This window comes from Oncorhynchus clarkii, chromosome 2 (assembly GCF_045791955.1).
Source record: "Oncorhynchus clarkii lewisi isolate Uvic-CL-2024 chromosome 2, UVic_Ocla_1.0, whole genome shotgun sequence".
NCBI lineage: Eukaryota > Metazoa > Chordata > Actinopteri > Salmoniformes > Salmonidae > Oncorhynchus > Oncorhynchus clarkii.
The window spans coordinates 92299924-92321635 of NC_092148.1; the positions used below are offsets into that span (position 1 = coordinate 92299924).

Genomic DNA, 21712 nt, shown 5'->3' on the forward strand with positions numbered 1-21712 from the left:
TGTGAGAGGGAGGGCGTTGTGAGGAGAGGGCGTTGTGAGAGGGAGGGCGTTGTGTGGGGAGGGCATTGTGAGAAGGAGGGCGTTGTGAAAAGGAGGGCGTTGTGAGAAGGAGGGCGTTGTGAGAGGGAGGGCGTTGTGAAGAGAGGGCGTTGTGAGAGGGAGGGCGTTGTGTGGGGAGGGCATTGTGAGAGGGAGGGCGTTGTGTGGGGAGGGCGTTGTGAAAAGGAGGGCGTTGTGAAAAGGAGGGCGGTGTGAGAGGGAGGGTGTTGTGAGAGGGAGGGCGTTGTGAGAGGGAGGGCGTTGTGAGAGGGAGGGCGTTGTGAGGAGAGGGCGTTGTGAGAGGGAGGGCGTTGTGAGAGGGAGGGCGTTGTGAGGAGAGGGCGTTGTGAGAGGGAGGGCGTTGTGTGGGGAGGGCATTGTGAGAAGGAGGGCATTGTGAAAAGGAGGGCGTTGTGAGAAGGAGAGCGTTGTGAGAGGGAGGGCGTTGTGAGAGGGAGGGCGTTGTGAGGAGAGGGCGTTGTGAGAGGGGGGGCGTTGTGAGGAGAGGGCGTTGTGAGAGGGAGGGCGTTGTGTGGGGAGGGCATTGTGAGAAGGAGGGCGTTGTGAAAAGGAGGGCGTTGTGAGAAGGAGGGCGTTGTGAGGAGAGGGCGTTGTGAGAGGGAGGGCGTTGTGTGGGGAGGGCGTTGTGAAAAGGAGGGCGTTGTGAAAAGGAGGGCGTTGTGAAAAGGAGGGCGTTGTGAGAAGGAGGGCGTTGTAAGGAGAGGGCGTTGTGAGAGGGAGGGCATTGTGTGGGGAGGGCGTTGTGAAAAGGAGGGCGTTGTGAAAAGGAGGGCGTTGCGAGGGGAGGGCCATTTTGAGGGGAGGGCTTTGCGTGGGGACTCTCTTCTCATTTCCTGTACACTCCCCCTCCACCAGACTCTCTTCTCATTTCCTGTACACTCCCTCTCCACCAGACTCTCTTCTCATTTCCTGTACACTCCCTCTCCACCCAGACTCTCTTCTCATTTCCTGTACACTCCCCCTCCACCAGACTCTGTTCTCATTTCCTGTACACTCCCCCCTCCACCAGGCTTTCAACCATGCTGACTCGCTTAGAAGTGGCATACTGGCATGTAACTGTGTGTGTGTGTGTGTGTGTGTGTGTGTGTGTGCTGCCATCTTCTGGTTGTTTTTAGTATTGCAGCTGGTTGATCCTGCTCTGGTCACACTTCACCATGTGGGTCTTTTGGCATTTCAACAAGACTTTAATCTAACAACAATCAAGCTGTAGCCACAGAAAGACATGTACATTCCTGTCTGGAAACTACAGATGTGACACAACTTCTTCTTCTTCTTCTTCTTCTTCTATACCATTTTAGCTAGAAGACACTTTTTTTTATACCCAAAGCGACGTACAGTGATGAGTGTATATACATTGTTACATATGGGTGGTCCCGGAAATGGAACCCACGACCCTGGCCGTTTAAAGTGCCACGTTCTACAAACTGAGCTACAAATGGGACACTTCTTCTTCTTCTTAAAACAAGACAATACAGCACATAGATTGTGATGGATTCAGTTTATTACTGAATGTAAAATTCACAACACTTAAATGTTTTAAAATAAAAAAAATGAACAGCTTCTAACTCTAGGAAAATATTCCTCTACGTGAAACATATTAAAAAAAAAAGAAATACATAATGAGAATTTAGAATTTCTGTAAATGAGTAAAAAAAACTTTGAGCAATAAAAAGCTTTTAGCATCATCTGAGTTAAGTTCTGGAAGTTGACATCTGGTTGATTTTTCAAAGCTCTTGGATTTGTTTAAAAAAAAAAATGTTTTTTACCTTTATTTAACTAGGCAAGTCAGGTAAGAACAAATTCTTATTTACAATGACGGCCCACACCGGGCCAAACCTGGACGACGCTGGGACAATTGTGCGCCGCACTATGGGCCTCACAAGCATGGCCGCGTTGTGATACATGAAAAACACTGAAAAGAGAAATTTAGCTTCATTAACTTGAATGACAACAATCATGAATTGCATAATGGGACTTGAGGACATAACTTTTTTTTGGGGGGGGGGGGGCACAAAAACAGTAATCCTTCCTAAAGTCCAGTCCTGATAGTCATTTGTGTTTTTAATGTTGTGAATTGTGTGGAATGGTCTGGCAGTCATGGTGGCGACACTGTGTGATTGGAGACCAGAGACCTAAAGGGGACTAACACTCTCAGTCTCATTCTGGGGTCTAATAGCTATTTAAAGACAGCCAAGCTCCCATCCTTCTGATGATTCAGCCCCAGATTGTGCTGTTGATAGCAGAACGGCGACACCTGCTGGCCAGAGGCTGTAGCTACACCATAAACAATAAGAGACAATGTCTAAGGCTTAAATGGTTCCCTATTCCCTATATAGTGCACTACTTTTGACCAGGACCCCATAGGGAATACATAGGGCCCTGGTCAAAAGTAGTGTACTATATAGGGAATAGGGTGCCCTTTGCGATGTACCCAATAAGAGTGGAAACAAAAAAAACAACAGCATTATGAAAACCAAAAACTGTGCGAGCGGGCGGGCTAAGTCGACCTCTTTCTTTCCTGTATGGAACGCCGATCCAGCTCAGTGACTCACACAACCACTTATTTAGCCCTGTCTAAAGTCATATGTACAATCATTATTTTTTTAAACAACATGGAAAAAAAGGAGGAAAATAATGAAAGAAAGTAAAACACACACACACAAACATCATACATACAGTATATAACATCCTACAGTATATAACATACTTCATGCAAAACTATTCATTCTCCTTGGTAGCGAGTCATTTTTCAGAGACCAAGCAGACCAGACACACCTGTGAGAGAGATGGAGTAAGGGAGAGAAAGAGAGGTGGAGCTGAGTGGTTCTCAGAGCCTCAGTGGAGAGACTGATGAGAGACCCCAGCAGTCTAGCCATGGGTAGGGCAGGCCTCTCCACCCCAAAAACCATGGTTCATCAGCCTCCCCTCTCTATCTCCTCCCCTCTTTCCCATCTCTAGCTCCTCCCCTCTCTCTCTCCATCTCTAGCTCCTCTAGCTCCTCCCCCCTCTCTCTCCATCTCTAGCTCCTCTAGCTCCTCCCCCCTCTCTCTCCATCTCTAGCTCCTCCCCTCTCTCTCTCCATCTCTAGCTCCTCCCCTCTCTCTCCATCTCTAGCTCCTCCCCTCTCTCTCCATCTCTAGCTCCTCCCCCCTCTCTCTCCATCTCTAGCTCCTCCCCTCTCTCTCTCCATCTCTAGCTCCTCCCCTCTCTCTCCATCTCTAGCTCCTCCCCTCTCTCTCCATCTCTAGCTCCTCCCCTCTCTCTATCCATCTCTAGCTCCTCCCCTCTCTCTCTCCATCTCTAGCTCCTCCCCTCTCTCTCCATCTCTAGCTCCTCTCCTCTCTCTCCATCTCTAGCTCCTCCCCTCTCTCGCTCCATCTCTAGCTCCTCCCCTCTCTCTCTCCATCTCTAGCTTCTCCCCTCTCTCTCTCCATCTCTAGCTCCTCCCCCCTCTCTCTCCATCTCTAGCTCCTCCCCCCTCTCTCTCCATCTCTAGCTCCTCCCCCTCTCTCTCCATCTCTATCTCCTCCCCTCTATCCCATCTCTAGCTCCTCCCCTCTCTCTCCATCTCTAGCTCCTCCCCTCTCTCTCTCTCCATCTCTAGCTCCTCCCCTCTCTAGCTCCTCCCCTCTCTCTCCATCTCTAGCTCCTCCCCAGGCCCCATATTCATAGTAGGAGTGCTGATCTTGGATCAGTTTTTCCTTTAAGATTATTGAATTGATCATAATGGAAAGGGGATAACTGATCTCAGATCAGCACAGGCCCACATCTCTCTCTCTCTCTCTCTCTGATTAACAGCTCACAAAACATCACTAAAGTGCTCTTACAAAGACTGAGCTAGCTAACTAACTAACTTGCTTACTAACTAAATACCATGATAAGCGCTTCAAGAATAGAACAGAACAGAAGGACATTCAGGTGTTTGTTTGAATACGGAAGAAGGACATAAAACCTGGCATCATAACGGCTTTAAAGGACTCTGGAATAACCAAAAGCTGAATTCATAACCTTAAAACCTTTAATCAGTTCATTACCTAAATCTGAGTGAGAAAAAACAAACATAATGTCACTTAACAAATAATGAAGACAACAGCGATGTGTGTGTGAGCCCACGGTCATGTGTGAGAACTGCTCCCAGATCTGCCTGTGTCCTGGCCAACTCCACTGCTGTCATTGGCCAGTTGTGTTTGGCCTGACGATGAGTGACAAGGAGTTGGCCTGATAGTCCAAACAGACTGCTATTCAGGCTGCAGGTCCAGTTGTTGTGCTTGAATGGTTTCAGACAGGGGTGACAGACTGGGTCAGTTACCAGGCTAGGAAAGGGTGAATGGTACCAGACAGGGTGACAGACTGGGTCAGTTACCAGGCTAGGAGAGGGTGAATGGTATCAGACAGGAGTGACAGACTGGGTCAGTTACCAGGCTAGGAGAGGGTGAATGGTATCAGACTGGGTCAGTTACCAGGCTAGGAGAGGGTGAATGGTACCAGACAGAGTGACAGACTGGGTCAGTTACCAGGCTAGGAGAGGGTGAATGGTATCAGACAGGAGTGACAGACTGGGACAGTTACCAGGCTAGGAGAGGGTGAATGGTATCAGACTGGATCAGTTACCAGGCTAGGAGAGGGTGAATGGTATCAGACTGGGTCAGTTACCAGGCTAGGAGAGGGTGAATGGTACCAGACTGGGTCAGTTACCAAGCTAGGAGAGGGTGACTGGTATCAGACAGGAGTGACAAACTGGGTCAGTTACCAGGCTAGGAGAGGGTGACTGGTATCAGACAGGAGTGACAGACTGGGTCAGTTACCAGGCTAGGAGAGGGTGACTGGTTCCAGACAGGAGTGACAGACTGGGACAATTACCAGGCTAGGAGAGGGTGACTGGTTTCAGACAGGAGTGACAGACTGGGTCAGTTACCAGGCTAGGAGAGGGTGAATGGTATCAGACTGGATCAGTTACCAGGCTAGGAGAGGGTGAATGGTATCAGACTGGGTCAGTTACCAGGCTAGGAGAGGGTGAATGGTATCAGACTGGGTCAGTTACCAGGCTAGGAGAGGGTGACTGGTTTCAGACAGGAGTGACAGACTGGGACAGTTACCAGGCTAGAAGAGGGTGACTGGTTTCAGACAGGAGTGACAGACTGGGTCAGTTACCAGGCTAGGAGAGGGTGACTGGTTTCAGACAGGAGTGACAGACTGGGTCAGTTACCAGGCTAGGAGAGGGTGACTGGTTTCAGACAGGAGTGACAGACTGGGTCAGTTACCAGGCTAGGAGAGGGTGACTGGTTTCAGACAGGAGTGACAGACTGGGTCAGTTACCAGGCTAGGAGAGGGTGAATGGTATCAGACTGGGTCAGTTACCAGGCTAGGAGAGGGTGAATGGTTTCAGACAGGAGTGACAGACTGGGTCAGTTACCAGGCTAGGAGAGGGTGAATGGTATCAGACTGGGTCAGTTACCAGGCTAGGAGAGGGTGAATGGTACCAGACAGTTGTTTGTTTCTGTGTTTCACTGTGAGAGTGTGTCTATGCTATGCATGTGTGTGTGTGTGTGTGTGTCTGTGTGTGTGTCTGTGTGTAGGTGTGCATGACTTTTGCTGGTCTTCATAGTCAGTACTTGGGAACTTTGGTGTAATCCTCCTGGACAACACTCTTACAGAGACACATGGACAGAATCATACCGAGGAGCTGGAGGGGAACACAACACTGGGTTAGTTATGCTGTTAACACACACACACACCAGCACACACACACCAGCACACATACACCAGCACACACACACCTGCACGCACACACCAGCACACACACACCAGCACACACACACCAGCGCGCACACACACCAGCGCGCACACACACCAGCGCGCACACACACCAGCACACACACACACCAGCACACACACACACCAGCACGGTACAGTATATATCCTGGTATCAGTACTGAGGGTACAAGTATACATCCTGGTATCAGTACTGAGGGTACAGTATATATTAGTACTGAGGGTACAGTATATATTAGTACTGAGGGTACAGTATATATTAGTACTGAGGGTACAGTATACATCCTGGTATTAGTACTGAGGGTACAGTATATATTAGTACTGAGGGTACAGTATACATCCTGGTATTAGTACTGAGGGTACAGTATATATTAGTACTGAGGGTACAGTATATATTAGTACTGAGGGTACAGTATACATCCTGGTATCAGTACTGAGGGTACAGTATATATCCTGGTATCATTACTGAGGGTACAGTATATATTAGTACTGAGGGTACAGTATATATTAGTACTGAGGGTACAGTATATATTAGTACTGAGGGTACAGTATACATCCTGGTATTAGTACTGAGGGTACAGTATATATTAGTACTGAGGGTACAGTATACATCCTGGTATCAGTACTGAGGGTACAGTATATATTAGTACTGAGGGTACAGTATATATCCTGGTATTAGTACTGAGGGTACAGTATATATCCTGGTATCAGTACTGAGGGTACAGTATATATCCTGGTATTAGTACTGAGGGTACAGTATATATCCTGGTATCAGTAATGAGGGTACAGTATATATCCTGGTATCAGTACTGAGGGTACAGTATACATCCTGGTATTAGTACTGAGGGTACAGTATATATTAGTACTGAGGGTACAGTATATATCCTGGTATTAGTACTGAGGGTACAGTATATATTAGTACTGAGGGTACAGTATATATTAGTACTGAGGGTACAGTATATATTAGTACTGAGGGTACAGTATATATCCTGGTATTAGTACTGAGGGTACAGTATATATTAGTACTGAGGGTACAGTATATATTAGTACCTAGGGTACAGTATATATTAGTACTGAGGGTACAGTATATATCCTGGTATTAGTACTGAGGGTACAGTATATATTAGTACTGAGGGTACAGTATACATCCTGGTATTAGTACTGAGGGTACAGTATATATCCTGGTATCAGTACTGAGGGTACAGTATATATCCTGGTATTAGTACTGAGGGTACAGTATATATTAGTACTGAGGGTACAGTATACATCCTGGTATCAGCACTGAGGGTACAGTATATATCCTGGTATTAGTACTGAGGGTACAACACTATGCCTTATGACTAACGTGACATGGTGCGATGAAAGAAACATACAGGAACTCAAATCCTTCTGTTCACCTGATTTAGAATTCCTCACAATCAAATGTAGACCGCATTATCTACCAAGAGAATTCTCTTCGATTATAATCACAGCCGTATATATCCCCCCCCAAGCAGACACATCGATGGCTCTGAACGAACTTTATTTAACTCTCTGCAAACTGGAAACAATTTATCCGGAGGCTGCATTCATTGTAGCTGGGGATTTTAACAAGGCTAATCTGAAAACAAGACTCCCCAAATTTTATCAGCATATCGATTGCGCAACCAGGGGAGGAAAGACCTTGGACCATTGTTACTCTAACTTCCGCGACGCATATAAGGCCCTGCCCCGCCCCCCTTTCGGAAAAGCTGACCACGACTCCATTTTGTTGATCCCTGCCTACAGACAGAAACTAAAACAAGAGGCTCCCACGCTGAGGTCTGTCCAACGCTGGTCCGACCAAGCTGACTCCACACTCCAAGACTGCTTCCATCACGTGGACTGGGAGATGTTTCGTATTGCGTCAGATAACAACATTGACGAATACGCTGATTCGGTGTGCGAGTTCATTAGAACGTGCGTTGAAGATGTCGTTCCCATAGCAACGATTAAAACATTCCCTAACCAGAAACCGTGGATTGATGGCAGCATTCGTGTGAAACTGAAAGCGCGAACCACTGCTTTTAATCAGGGCAAGGTGTCTGGTAACATGACCGAATACAAACAGTGCAGCTATTCCCTCCGCAAGGCTATCAAACAAGCTAAGCGCCAGTACAGAGACAAAGTAGAATCTCAATTCAACGGCTCAGACACAAGAGGCATGTGGCAGGGTCTACAGTCAATCACGGACTACAGGAAGAAACCCAGCCCAGTCACGGACCAGGATGTCTTGCTCCCAGGCAGACTAAATAACTTTTTTGCCCGCTTTGAGGACAATACAGTGCCACTGACACGGCCTGCAACGAAAACATGCGGTCTCTCCTTCACTGCAGCCGAGGTGAGTAAGACATTTAAACGTGTTAACCCTCGCAAGGCTGCAGGCCCAGATGGCATCCCCAGCCGCGCCCTCAGAGCATGCGCAGACCAGCTGGCCGGTGTGTTTACGGACATATTCAATCAATCCCTATACCAGTCTGCTGTTCCCACATGCTTCAAGAGGGCCACCATTGTTCCTGTTCCCAAGAAAGCTAAGGTAACTGAGCTAAATGACTACCGCCCCGTAGCACTCACATCCGTCATCATGAAGTGCTTTGAGAGACTAGTCAAGGACCATATCACCTCCACCCTACCTGACACCCTAGACCCACTCCAATTTGCTTACCGCCCAAATAGGTCCACAGACGATGCAATCTCAACCACACTGCACACTGCCCTAACCCATCTGGACAAGAGGAATACCTATGTGAGAATGCTGTTCATCGACTACAGCTCGGCATTCAACACCATAGTACCCTCCAAGCTCGTCATCAAGCTCGAGACCCTGGGTCTCGACCCCGCCCTGTGCAACTGGGTACTGGACTTCCTGACGGGCCGCCCCCAGGTGGTGAGGGTAGGCAACAACATCTCCTCCCCGCTGATCCTCAACACTGGGGCCCCACAAGGTTGCGTTCTGAGCCCTCTCCTGTACTCCCTGTTCACCCACGACTGCGTGGCCACGCACGCCTCCAACTCAATCATCAAGTTTGCGGACGACACAACAGTGGTAGGCTTGATTACCAACAACGATGAGACGGCCTACAGGGAGGAGGTGAGGGCCCTCGGAGTGTGGTGTCAGGAAAACAACCTCACACTCAACGTCAACAAAACTAAGGAGATGATTGTGGACTTCAGGAAACAGCAGAGGGAACACCCCCCTATCCACATCGATGGAACAGTAGTGGAGAGGGTAGCAAGTTTTAAGTTCCTCGGCATACACATCACAGACAAACTGAATTGGTCCACTCACACAGACAGCATCGTGAAGAAGGCGCAGCAGCGCCTCTTCAACCTCAGGAGGCTGAAGAAATTCGGCTTGTCACCAAAAGCACTCACAAACTTCTACAGATGCACAATCGAGAGCATCCTGGCGGGCTGTATCACCGCCTGGTATGGCAACTGCACCGCCCTCAACCGTAAGGCTCTCCAGAGGGTAGTGAGGTCTGCACAACGCATCACCGGGGGCAAACTACCTGCCCTCCAGGACACCTACACCACCCGATGTCACAGGAAGGCCATAAAGATCATCAAGGACATCAACCACCCGAGCCACTGCCTGTTCACCCCGCTATCATCCAGAAGGCGAGGTCAGTACAGGTGCATCAAAGCTGGGACCGAGAGACTGAAAAACAGCTTCTATCTCAAGGCCATCAGACTGTTAAACAGCCACCACTAACACTGAGTGGCTGCTGCCAACACACTGACACTGACTCAACTCCAGCCACTTTAATAATGGGAATTGATGGGAAATGATGTAAATATATCACTAGCCACTTTAAACAATGCTACCTTATATAAATGTTACTTACCCTACATTATTCATCTCATACGCATACGTATATACTGTACTCTATATCATCGACGGTATCCTTATGTAATACATGTATCACTAGCCACTTTATACTATACTATGCCACTTTGTTTACATACTCATCTCATTTGTACATACTGTACCCGATACCATCTACTGTATCTTGCCTATGCTGCTCTGTACCATCACTCATTCATATATCCTTATGTACATATTCTTTATCCCCTTACACTGTGTACAAGACAGTAGTTTGGAATTGTTAGTTAGATTACTTGTTATTACTGCATTGTCGGAACTAGAAGCACAAGCATTTCGCTACACTCGCATTAACATCTGCTAACCATGTGTATGTGACAAATAAAATTTGATTTGATTTGATTTGATTTGAGGGTACAGTAGACATACACTTACCAAGACATTCATACGACACGAGGAGGGACTGTGTGTGTGTGTGTGTGTGTGTGTGTGTGTGTGTGTGTGTGTGTGTGTGTGTGTGTGTGTGTGTGTATGTGTGTGTGTGTGTGTTATAGATACCTCTAGGACTGCCACCCCGACACAGATTCCAAGAATAACTCCACAGTTCTCCAACAGCCAGGCTTCCACACTATGCATGCAGCCCTGTAGAGAGAGAGAGAGAGAGAGAGAGAGAGAGAGAGAGAGAGAGAGAGAGAGAGAGAGAGAAATAGAAAGAGAGAGACAGAGAGAAAGAGAGAGAGAAAGAGACAGAGAGAGAAAGAGACAGAGAGAGAAAGAGACAGAAAGAGAAAGAGAGAGAAAGAGATAGAGATAGAGATAGAGATAGAGATAGAGAAAGAGAAAGAGAGAGAGAGATTTTGTTATTTAGAAAAACTATTAAATGAAAACATTCACCCAGTATACAGTACCAGTCAGTAGTTTGGACACACCTAGACCTGTGTGCTGAAGGACCACGTACAGTAGCAGTCAACAGTTTGGACACACCTAGAGACCTGTGTGCTGAAGGACCATGTACAGTAGCATTCAACAGTTTGGACACACCTAGAGACCTGTGTGCTGAAGGACCATGTACAGTAGCAGTCAACAGTTTGGACACACCTAGAGACCTGTGTGCTGAAGGACCACGTACAGTACCAGTCAACAGGTTGGACACACCTAGAGACCTGTGTGCTGAAGGACCATGTACAGTACCAGTCAACAGTTTGGACACACCTAGAGACCTGTGTGCTGAAGGACCATGTACAGTAGCAGTCAACAGTTTGGACACACCTAGAGACCTGTGTGCTGAAGGACCACGTACAGTACCAGTCAACAGGTTGGACACACCTAGAGACCTGTGTGCTGAAGGACCATGTACAGTACCAGTCAACAGTTTGGACACACCTAGAGACCTGTGTGCTGAAGGACCATGTACAGTACCAGTCAACAGTTTGGACACACCTAGAGACCTGTGTGCTGAAGGACCACGTACAGTAGCAGTCAACAGTTTGGACACACCTAGAGACCTGTGTGCTGAAGGACCACGTACAGTACCAGTCAACAGTTTGGACACACCTAGAGACCTGTGTGCTGAAGGACCACGTACAGTACCAGTCAACAGTTTGGACACACCTAGAGACCTGTGTGCTGAAGGACCATGTACAGTACCAGTCAACAGTTTGGACACCCCTAGAGACCTGTGTGCTGAAGGACCATGTACATTACCAGTCAACAGTTTGGACACACCTACTCATTCAAGGGTTTTTCTTTATTTGTACTATTTTCTACATTGTAGAATAATAGTGACGACATCAAAACTATAAAGTAACACATATGGAATAATGTAGTAACCCAAAAATGCTGCCTTGATGACAGCTTTGCACACTCTTGGCATTCTCTCAACCAGCTTCATGAGGTAGTCACCTGGAATGCATTTCAATTAACAGGTGTTAATTAATTTGTGGAATGTATTTCCTTCTTAATGTGTTTGAGCCATTTCAGTTGTGTTGTGACAAGGTAAGGCTGGTATACAGAAGACAACCCTATTTGGTAAAAGACCAAGTCCATATTATGGCAAGAACAGCTCAAATAGGCAAAGAGAAATGACAGTCCATCATTACTTTAAGACATGAAGGTCAGTCAATCCGGTAAATTTCAAGAACTTTAAAAGTTTCTTCAGTTGCAGTCGCAAAAACTATCAAGTACTATGATGAAACTGGCTCTCATGAGGACCGCCACAGGAAAGGAAGACCCAGAGTTACCTCTGCTGCAGATGATAAGTTCATTAGAGTTACCAGCTTCAGAAATTGCAGCCCAAATAAATGCTTCACAGAGTTTAAGTAACAGACACATCTCAACATCAACTGTTCAGAGGAGACTGTGTGAATCAGGTCTTTGTGGTCGAATTGCTGCAAAGAACCCACTACTAAAGGACACCAATAATAAGAAGAGACTTGTTTGGGCCAAGAAACACGAGTGATGGACAATAGACCAGTGGAAATCTGTCCTTTGGTCTCAGATTTTTGCTTCCAAACGTTGTGTCTTCGTGAGACGCAGAGTAGGTGAACGGATGATCTCTGCATGTGTGGTTCCCACCGTGAAGCATGGAGGAGGAGGTGTGATGGTGCTTTGCTGGTGACACAGTCAGTGATTTATTTAGAATTCAAGGCACACTTAACCAGCATGGCTAACAACATTCTGCAGCAATACTCCCATCCCATCTGGTTTACGCATAGTGGGACTATCATTTGTTTTTCAACAGGACAGTGACACAACACACCTCCAGGCTGTGTAAGGGCTATTTGACCAAGAAATAGAGTTCTGCATCAATGACCTGGCCTCCACAATCACCTGACCTCAACCCAATTGAGATGGTTTGGGATGAGTTAGACTGCAGAATGAAGGAAAAGCAGCCAACAAGTGCTCAAGATTGTTGGAAAAGCATTCCAGGTTAAGCTGGTTGAGAGAAAGCCAAGAGTGTTGTTTGTTTAACACTTTTTTGATTACTACATGATTCCATATGTGTTATTTCATAGTTTTCATGTCTTCACTATTATTCTACAATGTAGAAAATAGTAAAAATAAAGAAAAACCTTTGAATGAGTAGGTGTGTCGACCAAAACACCTGTACATATATAAAGAAATGGCAAAGTAAAAACCTGTCAGAATGCTGAATGCAAGTTCCTGTCCTCGTTGACTTTTAGAGGAGCGAGGGGAGGATAGGAGTGCAGAAAGAGAGAGAGATGAATGAGTGTGTGTGTGTGTGTGTGTGTGTGTGTGTGTGTGTGTGTGTGTGTGTTGTCTTTGGCCGGGCCTGTAGAGGCAGAATAACAACCAGTGGCTGTCTATAGAGAGAGGGGGGTGGGGGGTGGGGGTGGGGGGTGGAGAGAGAGACAGAGACAGAGAGAGAGACAGAGAGAGAGAGAGAGAGAGAGAGAGAGAGACAGAGACAGAGAGAGAGAGAAAGAGAGACAGAGACAGAGACAGAGAGAGAGAGAAAGAGAGACAGAGACAGAGAGAGAGAGACAGAGACAGAGACACAGAGAGAGAGAGAGAGACAGAGAGAGAGACAGAGACACAGAGAGACAGAATCCATAGAAAAAAATCCCTCTATTAAAACAGTCATCTGCCCAACAGGGAGACAAGGGAGACAGTCCAGCATCCCTCTGCTGTGTGAATAAAGGTTTTTACTCAATACAAACACAGGGTCTGCAGTCGGGAGACAGGGATCAGCTGGCAACATACAGTAGCACTGCAGAGGGATTCAGTACTGTTGTAACCCTGAACTGGTGCTGTTGTAACCCTGAACTGGTGCTGTTGTAACCCTGAACGGGTGCTATTGTAACCCTGAACTGGTGCTGTTGTAACCCTGAACTGGTGCTGTTGTAACCCTGAACTGGTGCTGTTGTAACCCTGAACTGGTGCTGTTATAACCCTGAACTGGTGCTGTTGTAACCCTGAACTGGTGCTGTTGTAACCCTGCACTGGTGCTGTTATAACCCTGAACTGGTGCTGTTGTAACCCTGAACTGGTGCTGTTGTAACCCTGAACTGGTGCTGTTGTAACCCTGAACTGGTGCTGTTGTAACCCTGAACTGTTATAACCCTGAACTGGTGCTGTTGTAACCCTGAACTGGTGCTGTTGTAACCCTGAACTGGTGCTGTTGTAACCCCGAACTGGTGCTGTTGTAACCCCGAACTGGTGCTGTTGTAACCCTGAACTGGTGCTGTTGTAACCCCAAACTGGTGCTGTTGTAACCCTGAACTGGTGCTGTTGTAACCCTGAACTGGTGCTGTTGTAACCCTGAACTGGTGCTGTTGTAACCCTGAACTGGTATAACCCTGAACTGTTGTAACCCTGAACTGGTGCTGTTGTAACCCTGAACTGGTGCTGTTGTAACCCTGAACTGGTGCTGTTATAACCCTGAACTGGTGCTGTTGTAACCCTGAACTGGTGCTGTTGTAACCCTGAACTGGTGCTGTTATAACCCTGAACTGGTGCTGTTGTAACCCTGAACTGGTGCTGTTGTAACCCTGAACTGGTGCTGTTGTAACCCTGAACTGGTGCTGTTGTAACCCTGAACTGTTATAACCCTGAACTGGTGCTGTTGTAACCCTGAACTGGTGCTGTTGTAACCCCAAACTGGTGCTGTTGTAACCCTGAACTGGTGCTGTTGTAACCCTGAACTGGTGCTGTTGTAACCCTGAACTGGTATAACCCTGAACTGTTGTAACCCTGAACTGGTGCTGTTGTAACCCTGAACTGGTGCTGTTGTAACCCTGAACTGGTGCTGTTATAACCCTGAACTGGTGCTGTTATAACCCTGAACTGTTGTAACCCTGAACTGTTGTAACCCTGAACTGGTGCTGTTGTAACCCTGAACGGGTGCTGTTGTAACCCCAAACGGGTGCTGTTGTAACCCTGAACTGGTGCTGTTGTAACCCTGAACTGGTGCTGTTGTAACCCTGAACTGGTGCTGTTGTAACCCTGAACTGGTGCTGTTATAACCCTGAACTGTTATAACCCTGAACTGTTGTAACCCTGAACTGTTGTAACCCTGAACTGGTGCTGTTGTAACCCTGAACTGGTGCTGTTGTAACCCCGAACTGGTGCTGTTGTAACCCCGAACTGGTGCTGTTGTAACCCCGAACTGGTGCTGTTGTAACCCTGAACTGGTGCTGGTGTAACCCTGAACTGGTGCTGTTGTAACATTGAACTGGTGCTGTTATAACCCTGAACTGTTATAACCCTGAACTGTTATAACCCTGAACTGTTGTAACCCTGAACTGTTATAACCCTGAACTGTTGTAACCCTGAACTGGTGCTGTTATAACCCTGAACTGGTGCTGTTGTAACCCTGAACTGGTGCTGTTGTAACCCTGAACTGGTGCTGTTGTAACCCTGAACTGGTGCTGTTGTAACCCTGAACTGTTGTAACCCTGAACTGTTGTAACCCTGAACTGGTGCTGTTGTAACCCTGAACTGGTGCTGTTGTAACCCTGAACTGCTGTAACCCTGAACTGTCGTAACCCTGAACTGGTGCTGTTGTAACCCTGAACTGGTGCTTTTATAACCCTGAACTGGTGCTGTTGTAACCCTGAACTGGTATAACCCTGAACTGGTGCTGGTGTAACCCTGAACTGGTGCTGTTGTAACCCTGAACTGGTGCTGTTGTAACCCTGAACTGGTGCTGTTGTAACCCTGAACTGGTGCTGTTGTAACCCTGAACTGGTGCTGTTATTATTATTAAACCTTTATTTAACCAGGAAGGGCTCATTGAGATTTAAAATCTCTTTTTCAAGAGCGTCCTGGCCAAGATAGGCAGCACCAAGTCATTACAAAAATTACAAGCAGAAAATGACATCATTAAGATGTCATGTGACACATTTTGCCCACTGAGATAGCTCTGGTTCTAAACCCAATACAGCTGTCCACCGCCCTGCCCGTTTATAACCCAAACGACACTTACTGCTAGAACAAGAGCTATGTCTCCTGCCCCCGGTTTAGTTTACAGGCATGTCGGTGGAGAGGTGTTCACACAGCCCAGTCTCCTTAACATATCTCTCTCCCCCTCTATCTCTCTCTCCACCCCTCTATTTTTCTCCCTCCCTCCCTCCCTCCCTCCCTCCCTCCCTCCCTCCCTCCCTCCCTCCCTCCCTCCCTCCCTCCCTCCCTCCCTCATACAATTTCATAGACTGCCAGGTCTGCAGACACATAGCCTAGTCTCCTTAATGTCTGTCCCTCCCTTTCTCTCCTCTCTCCCCTCTTTGTACCGTTTCATAGATAGGCAGATCAGTAGAGCTCAGACTCCCTCCCTCCCTCACACATACCGTTTGGTATACTGGCCGGTCAGCAGACAAGTGTTCACAGAGCCCAGTCTCATTCATGTCTGTCCCAGGCAGGGTTTCATTCCGACAGGAGCAGGGGTACAGCGAGACAGAACTGTTCTTGATCCACACGTTCTCCAACCAGTTACCTGGAGACACCCAGCCACAACACTTCATCTGGAGGAATTGGCAGAAAGAAAGAACAAAAGAAGGAAGGAGAGAAAGATAAAGAGGGAGAGAAAGAGAGAGAGTGAGAAAGAGGGAGAGAAAGAGGGAGAGGGAGAGAAAGAGGAGGGAGAGGGAGAGAAAGAGGGAGAGACAGAGAAAGAGGGAGAGAAAGATGAGGGAGAGGGAGAGAAAGAGGAAGGAGAGGGAGAGAAAGAGGAGGGAGAAAGAGGGAGAGAAAGAGGAGGGAGAGGGAGAGAAAGAGGAGGGAGAGGGAGAGCAAGAGGGAGAGACAGAGAAAGAGGGAGAGAAAGAGGGAGAGAAAGAGGAGGGAGAGAAAGAGGGAGAGACAGAGAAAGAGGGAGAGAAAGAGGGAGAGAAAGAGGAGGGAGAGGGAGAGAAAGAGGGAGAGAAAGAGGAGGGAGAGGGAGAGAAAGAGGGAGAGGGAGAGAAAGAGAGAGAGGGAGAGAAAGAGAAAGAGGGAGAGAGAGAGAGAAAGAGGGAGAGAGAGGGAGAGAGAGAGAGAGAGAAAGAGGAGGGAGAGGGAGAGAAAGAGGGAGAGAAATAGGAGGGAGAGGGAGCGAAAGAGGGAGAGAAAGAGTAGGGAGAGAAAGAGGGAGAGAAAGAGGAGGGAGAGGGAGATAAAGAGGGAGAGAAAGAGAAAGAGAGAGAGGAAGAGAAAGAGAAAGAGGGAGAGAAGGAGAGTGAGAGAAAGAGAGAGAAAAAGAAAGAGGGAGAGAAAGAGAGAGAGGAAGAGAAAGAGAAAGAGGGGAGAAAGAGAAATAGGGAGAGAAAGGAGGGAGAGGGAGAGAAAGAGAGAGAAAAAGAAAGAGGGAGAGAAAGAGAGAGAGGAAGAGGGAGAGAGAAAGAGAGTGAGAGAGAGAAAGAGTGAGAGAAAGAGGGAGAGAGAGAAAGAGAGTGAGAAATAGGGAGAGAAAGCATGATTAATTTGAAACAGACTAATTGTTTGCTGAAATAGACTGTGTTGAAACAGCATGAGAAACAGGCTGATGCTCTCAGGAACACTATGTGGTGAGGCTGGGGAGCCAGAAGAACAACAAATAAACAAGGGAGAAAGAGGGAGAGAAAGAGAGAGAGGAAGAGAAAGCACCCAACCTTCGTTTTTCCCGAGCCCGTATGGGAGTTGTAGCGATGAGACAAGATAGTAACTACTAACAATTGGATACCACGAAATTGGGGAGAAAAGGGGGTTAAAATATATATATTTTTTAAAATAAACAACGCTATGAGACTGTGTTTTTAGACAGTTAAAAGCACAGTGATATTAACTAAAAATATAAACCTTGTTCAAACAGAAACTAAGGCAGGTCCAGCTACTTACCGTCCTCTGTACATAGTCCCAGGAATGTTCTGTGGTCCTGTTCTGACCAGTGTAGTTGACCAGCATTCCCTTGACGATGGTGGACATCTCCTGCTGCAGCTGGGGAAGAGACAGGGAAGAATGAGTTAAATGCTGATCAATCCTAGAGCTGGGAGGGGAGGAGAAGAGAGGAGGGGGGAGAGGGGAGAGGGGAGAGGGGAGGAGGAGAGGAGGGGGGAGAGGGGGAGAAGAGGGGAGGAGAAGAGGGGAGGAGGAGAGAGGAGGGGAGGAGAAGAGGGGAGGAGGAGAGAGGAGGAGAGGAGAAGAGGGGGAGGGGGAGAGGAGGAGAAGAGGGGGAGGGGGGTGAGGAGAAGAAGAGGGGGGAGAGGAGAAGAGGGGAGGGGAGAGGAGGAGAAGAGGGGAGAGGAGGAGAAGAGGGGAGGAGAGGAGGGAGAGGAGAAGAGAAGAGAAGAGGGGAGAGGTGGGGAAGAGGGGGAGAAGAAGAGGAGGAGAGAGGAGGACAAGAGGGGAGGAGGAGAGAGGAGGAGAAGAGAAGAGGAGAAGAGGGTATGAGGGGAGAGGAGGAGAAGAGGGGAGGAGGAGGAGAAGAGGGGGAGGGGGGAGAGGAGAAGAAGAGGGGAGGAGAGGGGGGAGAGGAGAAGAGGGGAGGGGAGAGGAGGAGAAGAGGGGAGAGGAGAAGAGGGGGAAAGGGGAAGAGGGGGGAGGAGGTGAAGAGGGGAGTGGAAGAGGGGGGAGGGGAAAAGGGGAAGAGGGGAGAGGAGGAGAAGAGAGTAGGGGAAAAGGGTGGTAAACCCCAAACACAGAGAGTAAGTCTGGACCAGGATCAAACACAAAGGGACAATTTGACGGGGCATGTGCCCCTTTTCCCATGATGCATCTGTGTGCAAATTCACACACAGAGATGAAGAAGCATCGTACTCTCTCCCTCAGTGTAAAGACATTTGACTTCAACTACAGCGCAAAAAAACACCCCAGGTACCGGGAGGCGGGACAGACAGCAGACTGTTAAACCAGCAGTGTTTCCCTGTCATCGTTCACTTTGTGACTGACAGGCGACCTGTCCTATCAATAGATCTCTAGAAGATGCTTATCGTTCATTCTAGTGGGAAAGGCTGACTTTTTTTCCCAGACTTGTTGAAAATATATTTTCACAGCGTTTTAGATAGTATAATGATCCTATACACTATATTCATTGATTATTTTGTCACATAAACTGAAATTAGGCCAATGATTTGAATTTTAGGAATCAGGAAATGGGCAGAGCGATTTCTGCCTATTGTGAAAAAAGTAGCTGGTTGAAAATAAGTCTGTAATCGGCAGTATAGCCGAACAGCCAGCGCTACTGGAAAACACTTCTGACTGGCTCGCTGGCTGACTGGCTGGCTGACTGACTGGCTGGCTGGCTGGCTGACTGGTTGGCTGACTGGCTGGCTGACTGGTTGGCTGACTGGTTGGCTGACTGGTTGGCTGACTGGCTGGCTGACTGGTTGGCTGACTGGTTGGCTGACTGGCTGGCTGACTGGTTGGCTGACTGGTTGGCTGGCTGGCTGGCTGGCTGGCTGGCTGACTGGTTGGTTGACTGGTTGGCTGGCTGGCTGGCTGGCTGGCTGGCTGACTGGCTGGCTGGCTGGCTGACTGGTTGACTGGCTGGCTGGCTGGCTGGCTGGCTGACTGGCTGGCTGGCTGGTTGGTTGGCTGACTGGCTGGCTGGCTGGCTGGCTGGCTGGCTGGCTGGCTGGCTGGCTGACTGGCTGGCTGATTGCTGACTGACTGGCTGGGTGGCTGGCTGGCTGGCTACTTTTCCATGGTTCCATCACAGGGCATGGGGATTCCCAGCAGGTCTCAGTCAGACAGCTGTCTAGGAAGGGAAGGGTGGGTATATCCCAGCTGTGGTGAGAGGCCAAGAAAGGGGGGAGGAGGAGTGGGAGGGAGAGTGGGGAGGGTGGGGGCAGGCAGAGGAGAGTGAGGGACAAAAAGGAGAGAAGGGAGAGAGTGGATAGGAAAGATCGGAAATGGGAGAAGGAGGAGGGAGGAGAAGGAGGGGGGAGAGAAGACACTCATCCCGTCTCTCTGGAAGGAATGTAGATGAAGTAGAGGGGGAGAGAAGGAGGTAGAACTCACTGTCTCTCTGGAAGGAATGTAGATGAAGTAGAGAGGGGGGAGAGGAGAGAAGGAGGTAGAACTCACTCTCTCTGGAAGGAATGTAGATGAAGTAGGGGGGGAGAGAAGGAGGTATAACTCACTGTCTCTCTGGAAGGAATGTAGATGAAGTAGAGGGGGGGGAGGAGAGGAGGTAGAACTCACTCTGTCTCTCTGGAAGGAATGTATATGAAGTAGGGGGGGGGAGAGGAGAGAAGGAGGTAGAACTCACTGTCTCTCTGGAAGGAATGTAGATGAAGTAGAGGGGGGAGAGGAGAGAAGGAGGTAGAACTCACTGTCTCTCTGGAAGGAATGTAGATGAAGTAGAGGGGGGAGAGGAGAGAAGGAGGTAGAACTCACTCTGTCTCTCTGGAAGGAATGTAGATGAAGTAGAGAGGGGGGAGAGGAGAGAAGGAGGTAGAACTCACTCTGTCTCTCTGGAAGGAATGTAGATGAAGTAGAGAGGGGGGAGAGGAGAGAAGGAGGTAGAACTCACTCTGTCTCTCTGGAAGGAATGTAGATGAAGTAGAGAGGGGGGAGAGGAGAGAAGGAGGTAGAACTCACTCTGTCTCTCTGGAAGTAGATGAGCACGCCAGCCGTAACCTGGGCGATGAGGATGAGCAGGAGGCAGGTGAAGTACTGGGGACAGACAGCACAATGGGAAAGTGCATTTTAGAGGTTCATCACAACAGTCACAAACAACACGGTTGTTTAGTTAGCGTGAACACAACGTCATGTTCTACAGATGATATCAGACTAAAGAACATTGAACTTCTCTGATTCAACTAATTCTGCGTTCAGGTTTTGGTAGAGTATTCTGTGTTTAGGTTTTGGTAGAGTATTCTGTGTTCAGGTTTTGGTAGAGTATTCTGTGTTTAGGTTTTGGTAGAGTATTCTGTGTTTAGGTTTTGGTAGAGTATTCTGTGTTCAGGTTTTGGTAGAGTATTCTGTGTTTAGGTTTTGGTAGAGTATTCTGTGTTTAGGTTTTGGTAGAGTATTCTGTGTTTAGGTTTTGGTAGAGTATTCTGTGTTCAGGTTTTGGTAGAGTATTCTGTGTTTAGGTTTTGGTAGAGTATTCTGTGTTTAGGTTTTGGTAGAGTATTCTGTGTTCAGGTTTTGGTAGAGTATTCTGTGTTCAGGTTTTGGTAGAGTATTCTGTGTTCAGGTTTTGGTAGAGTATTCTGTGTTTAGGTTTTGGTAGAGTATTCTGTGTTTAGGTTTTGGTAGAGTATTCTGTGTTCAGGTTTTAGAGTATTCTCCTCACCCCTCTCTATGTAACCTCCTCACCACTCTCTATGTAACCTCCTCACCCCTCTCTATGTAACCTCCTCACCCCTCTCTATGTAACCTCCTCACCCCTCTCTATGTAACCTCCCCACCCCTCTCTATGTAACCTCCTCACCTCTCTCTATTTAAACCTACTCACCCCTCTCTATTTAAACCTCCTCACCCCTCTCTATGTAACCCCCTCACCCCTCTATGTAACCCCCTCACCCCTCTCTATGTAACCTCCTCACCCCTCTCTATGTAACCTCCTCACCCCTCTCTATGTAACCTCCTCACCCCTCTCTATGTAACCCCCTCACCCCTCTCTATGTAACCTCCTCACCCCTCTCTATGTAACCTCCTCACCCCTCTCTATTTTAACCTCCTCACCCCTCTCTATTTTAACCTCCTCACCCCTCTCTATTTTAACCTCCTCACCCCTCTCTATTTTAACCTCCTCACCCCTCTCTATTTTAACCCCCTCACCCCTCTCTATGTAACCTCCTCACCCCTCTCTATGTAACCCCTTCACCCCTCTCGATGTAACCTCCTCACCCCTCTCTATGTAATCTCCTCACCCCTCTCTATGTAACCTCCTCACCCCTCTCTATGTAACCTCCTCACCCCTCTCTATGTAACCTCCTCACCCCTCTCTATGTAACCTCCTCACCCCTCTCTATGTAACCCCCTCCCCCTCTCTATGTAACCTCCTCACCCCTCTCTATGTAACCTCCTCACCCCTCTCTATGTAACCTCCTCACCCCTCTCTATGTAACCTCCTCACCCCTCTCTATGTAACCTCCTCCCCCCTCTCTATGT

General features: G+C 48.1%; 2 protein-coding genes across 3 annotated transcripts in view; one reads left to right on the top strand and one right to left on the bottom strand.

Annotated features, from left to right (window-relative positions):
• The window catches only part of LOC139376285 (uncharacterized), a 1125987-nt gene that overhangs the window by 859186 nt on the left and 245089 nt on the right, over nt 1-21712 (top strand). The window lies entirely within an intron of this gene.
• LOC139376198 (CD82 antigen-like) overlaps nt 2060-21712 on the bottom strand; it is a 54929-nt gene continuing 35276 nt past the window's right edge. The window contains exons 5-10 of one of the 2 annotated variants that reach the window (XR_011627892.1): nt 20192-20266; nt 17489-17587; nt 15985-16158; nt 10235-10318; nt 3682-5743; nt 2060-2362 (exon numbers count right to left, since the gene is read on the bottom strand). Coding sequence is in view for 1 of the 2 variants with exons in the window: in XM_071118494.1 (XP_070974595.1) it covers nt 5666-5743; nt 10235-10318; nt 15985-16158; nt 17489-17587; nt 20192-20266 (510 nt within the window). In the remaining variant the exon portion in view is untranslated. Of the gene's footprint in view, nt 5744-10234; nt 10319-15984; nt 16159-17488; nt 17588-20191; nt 20267-21712 lie in introns of both variants that reach the window. The other variant, XM_071118494.1, reaches the window with a different exon arrangement.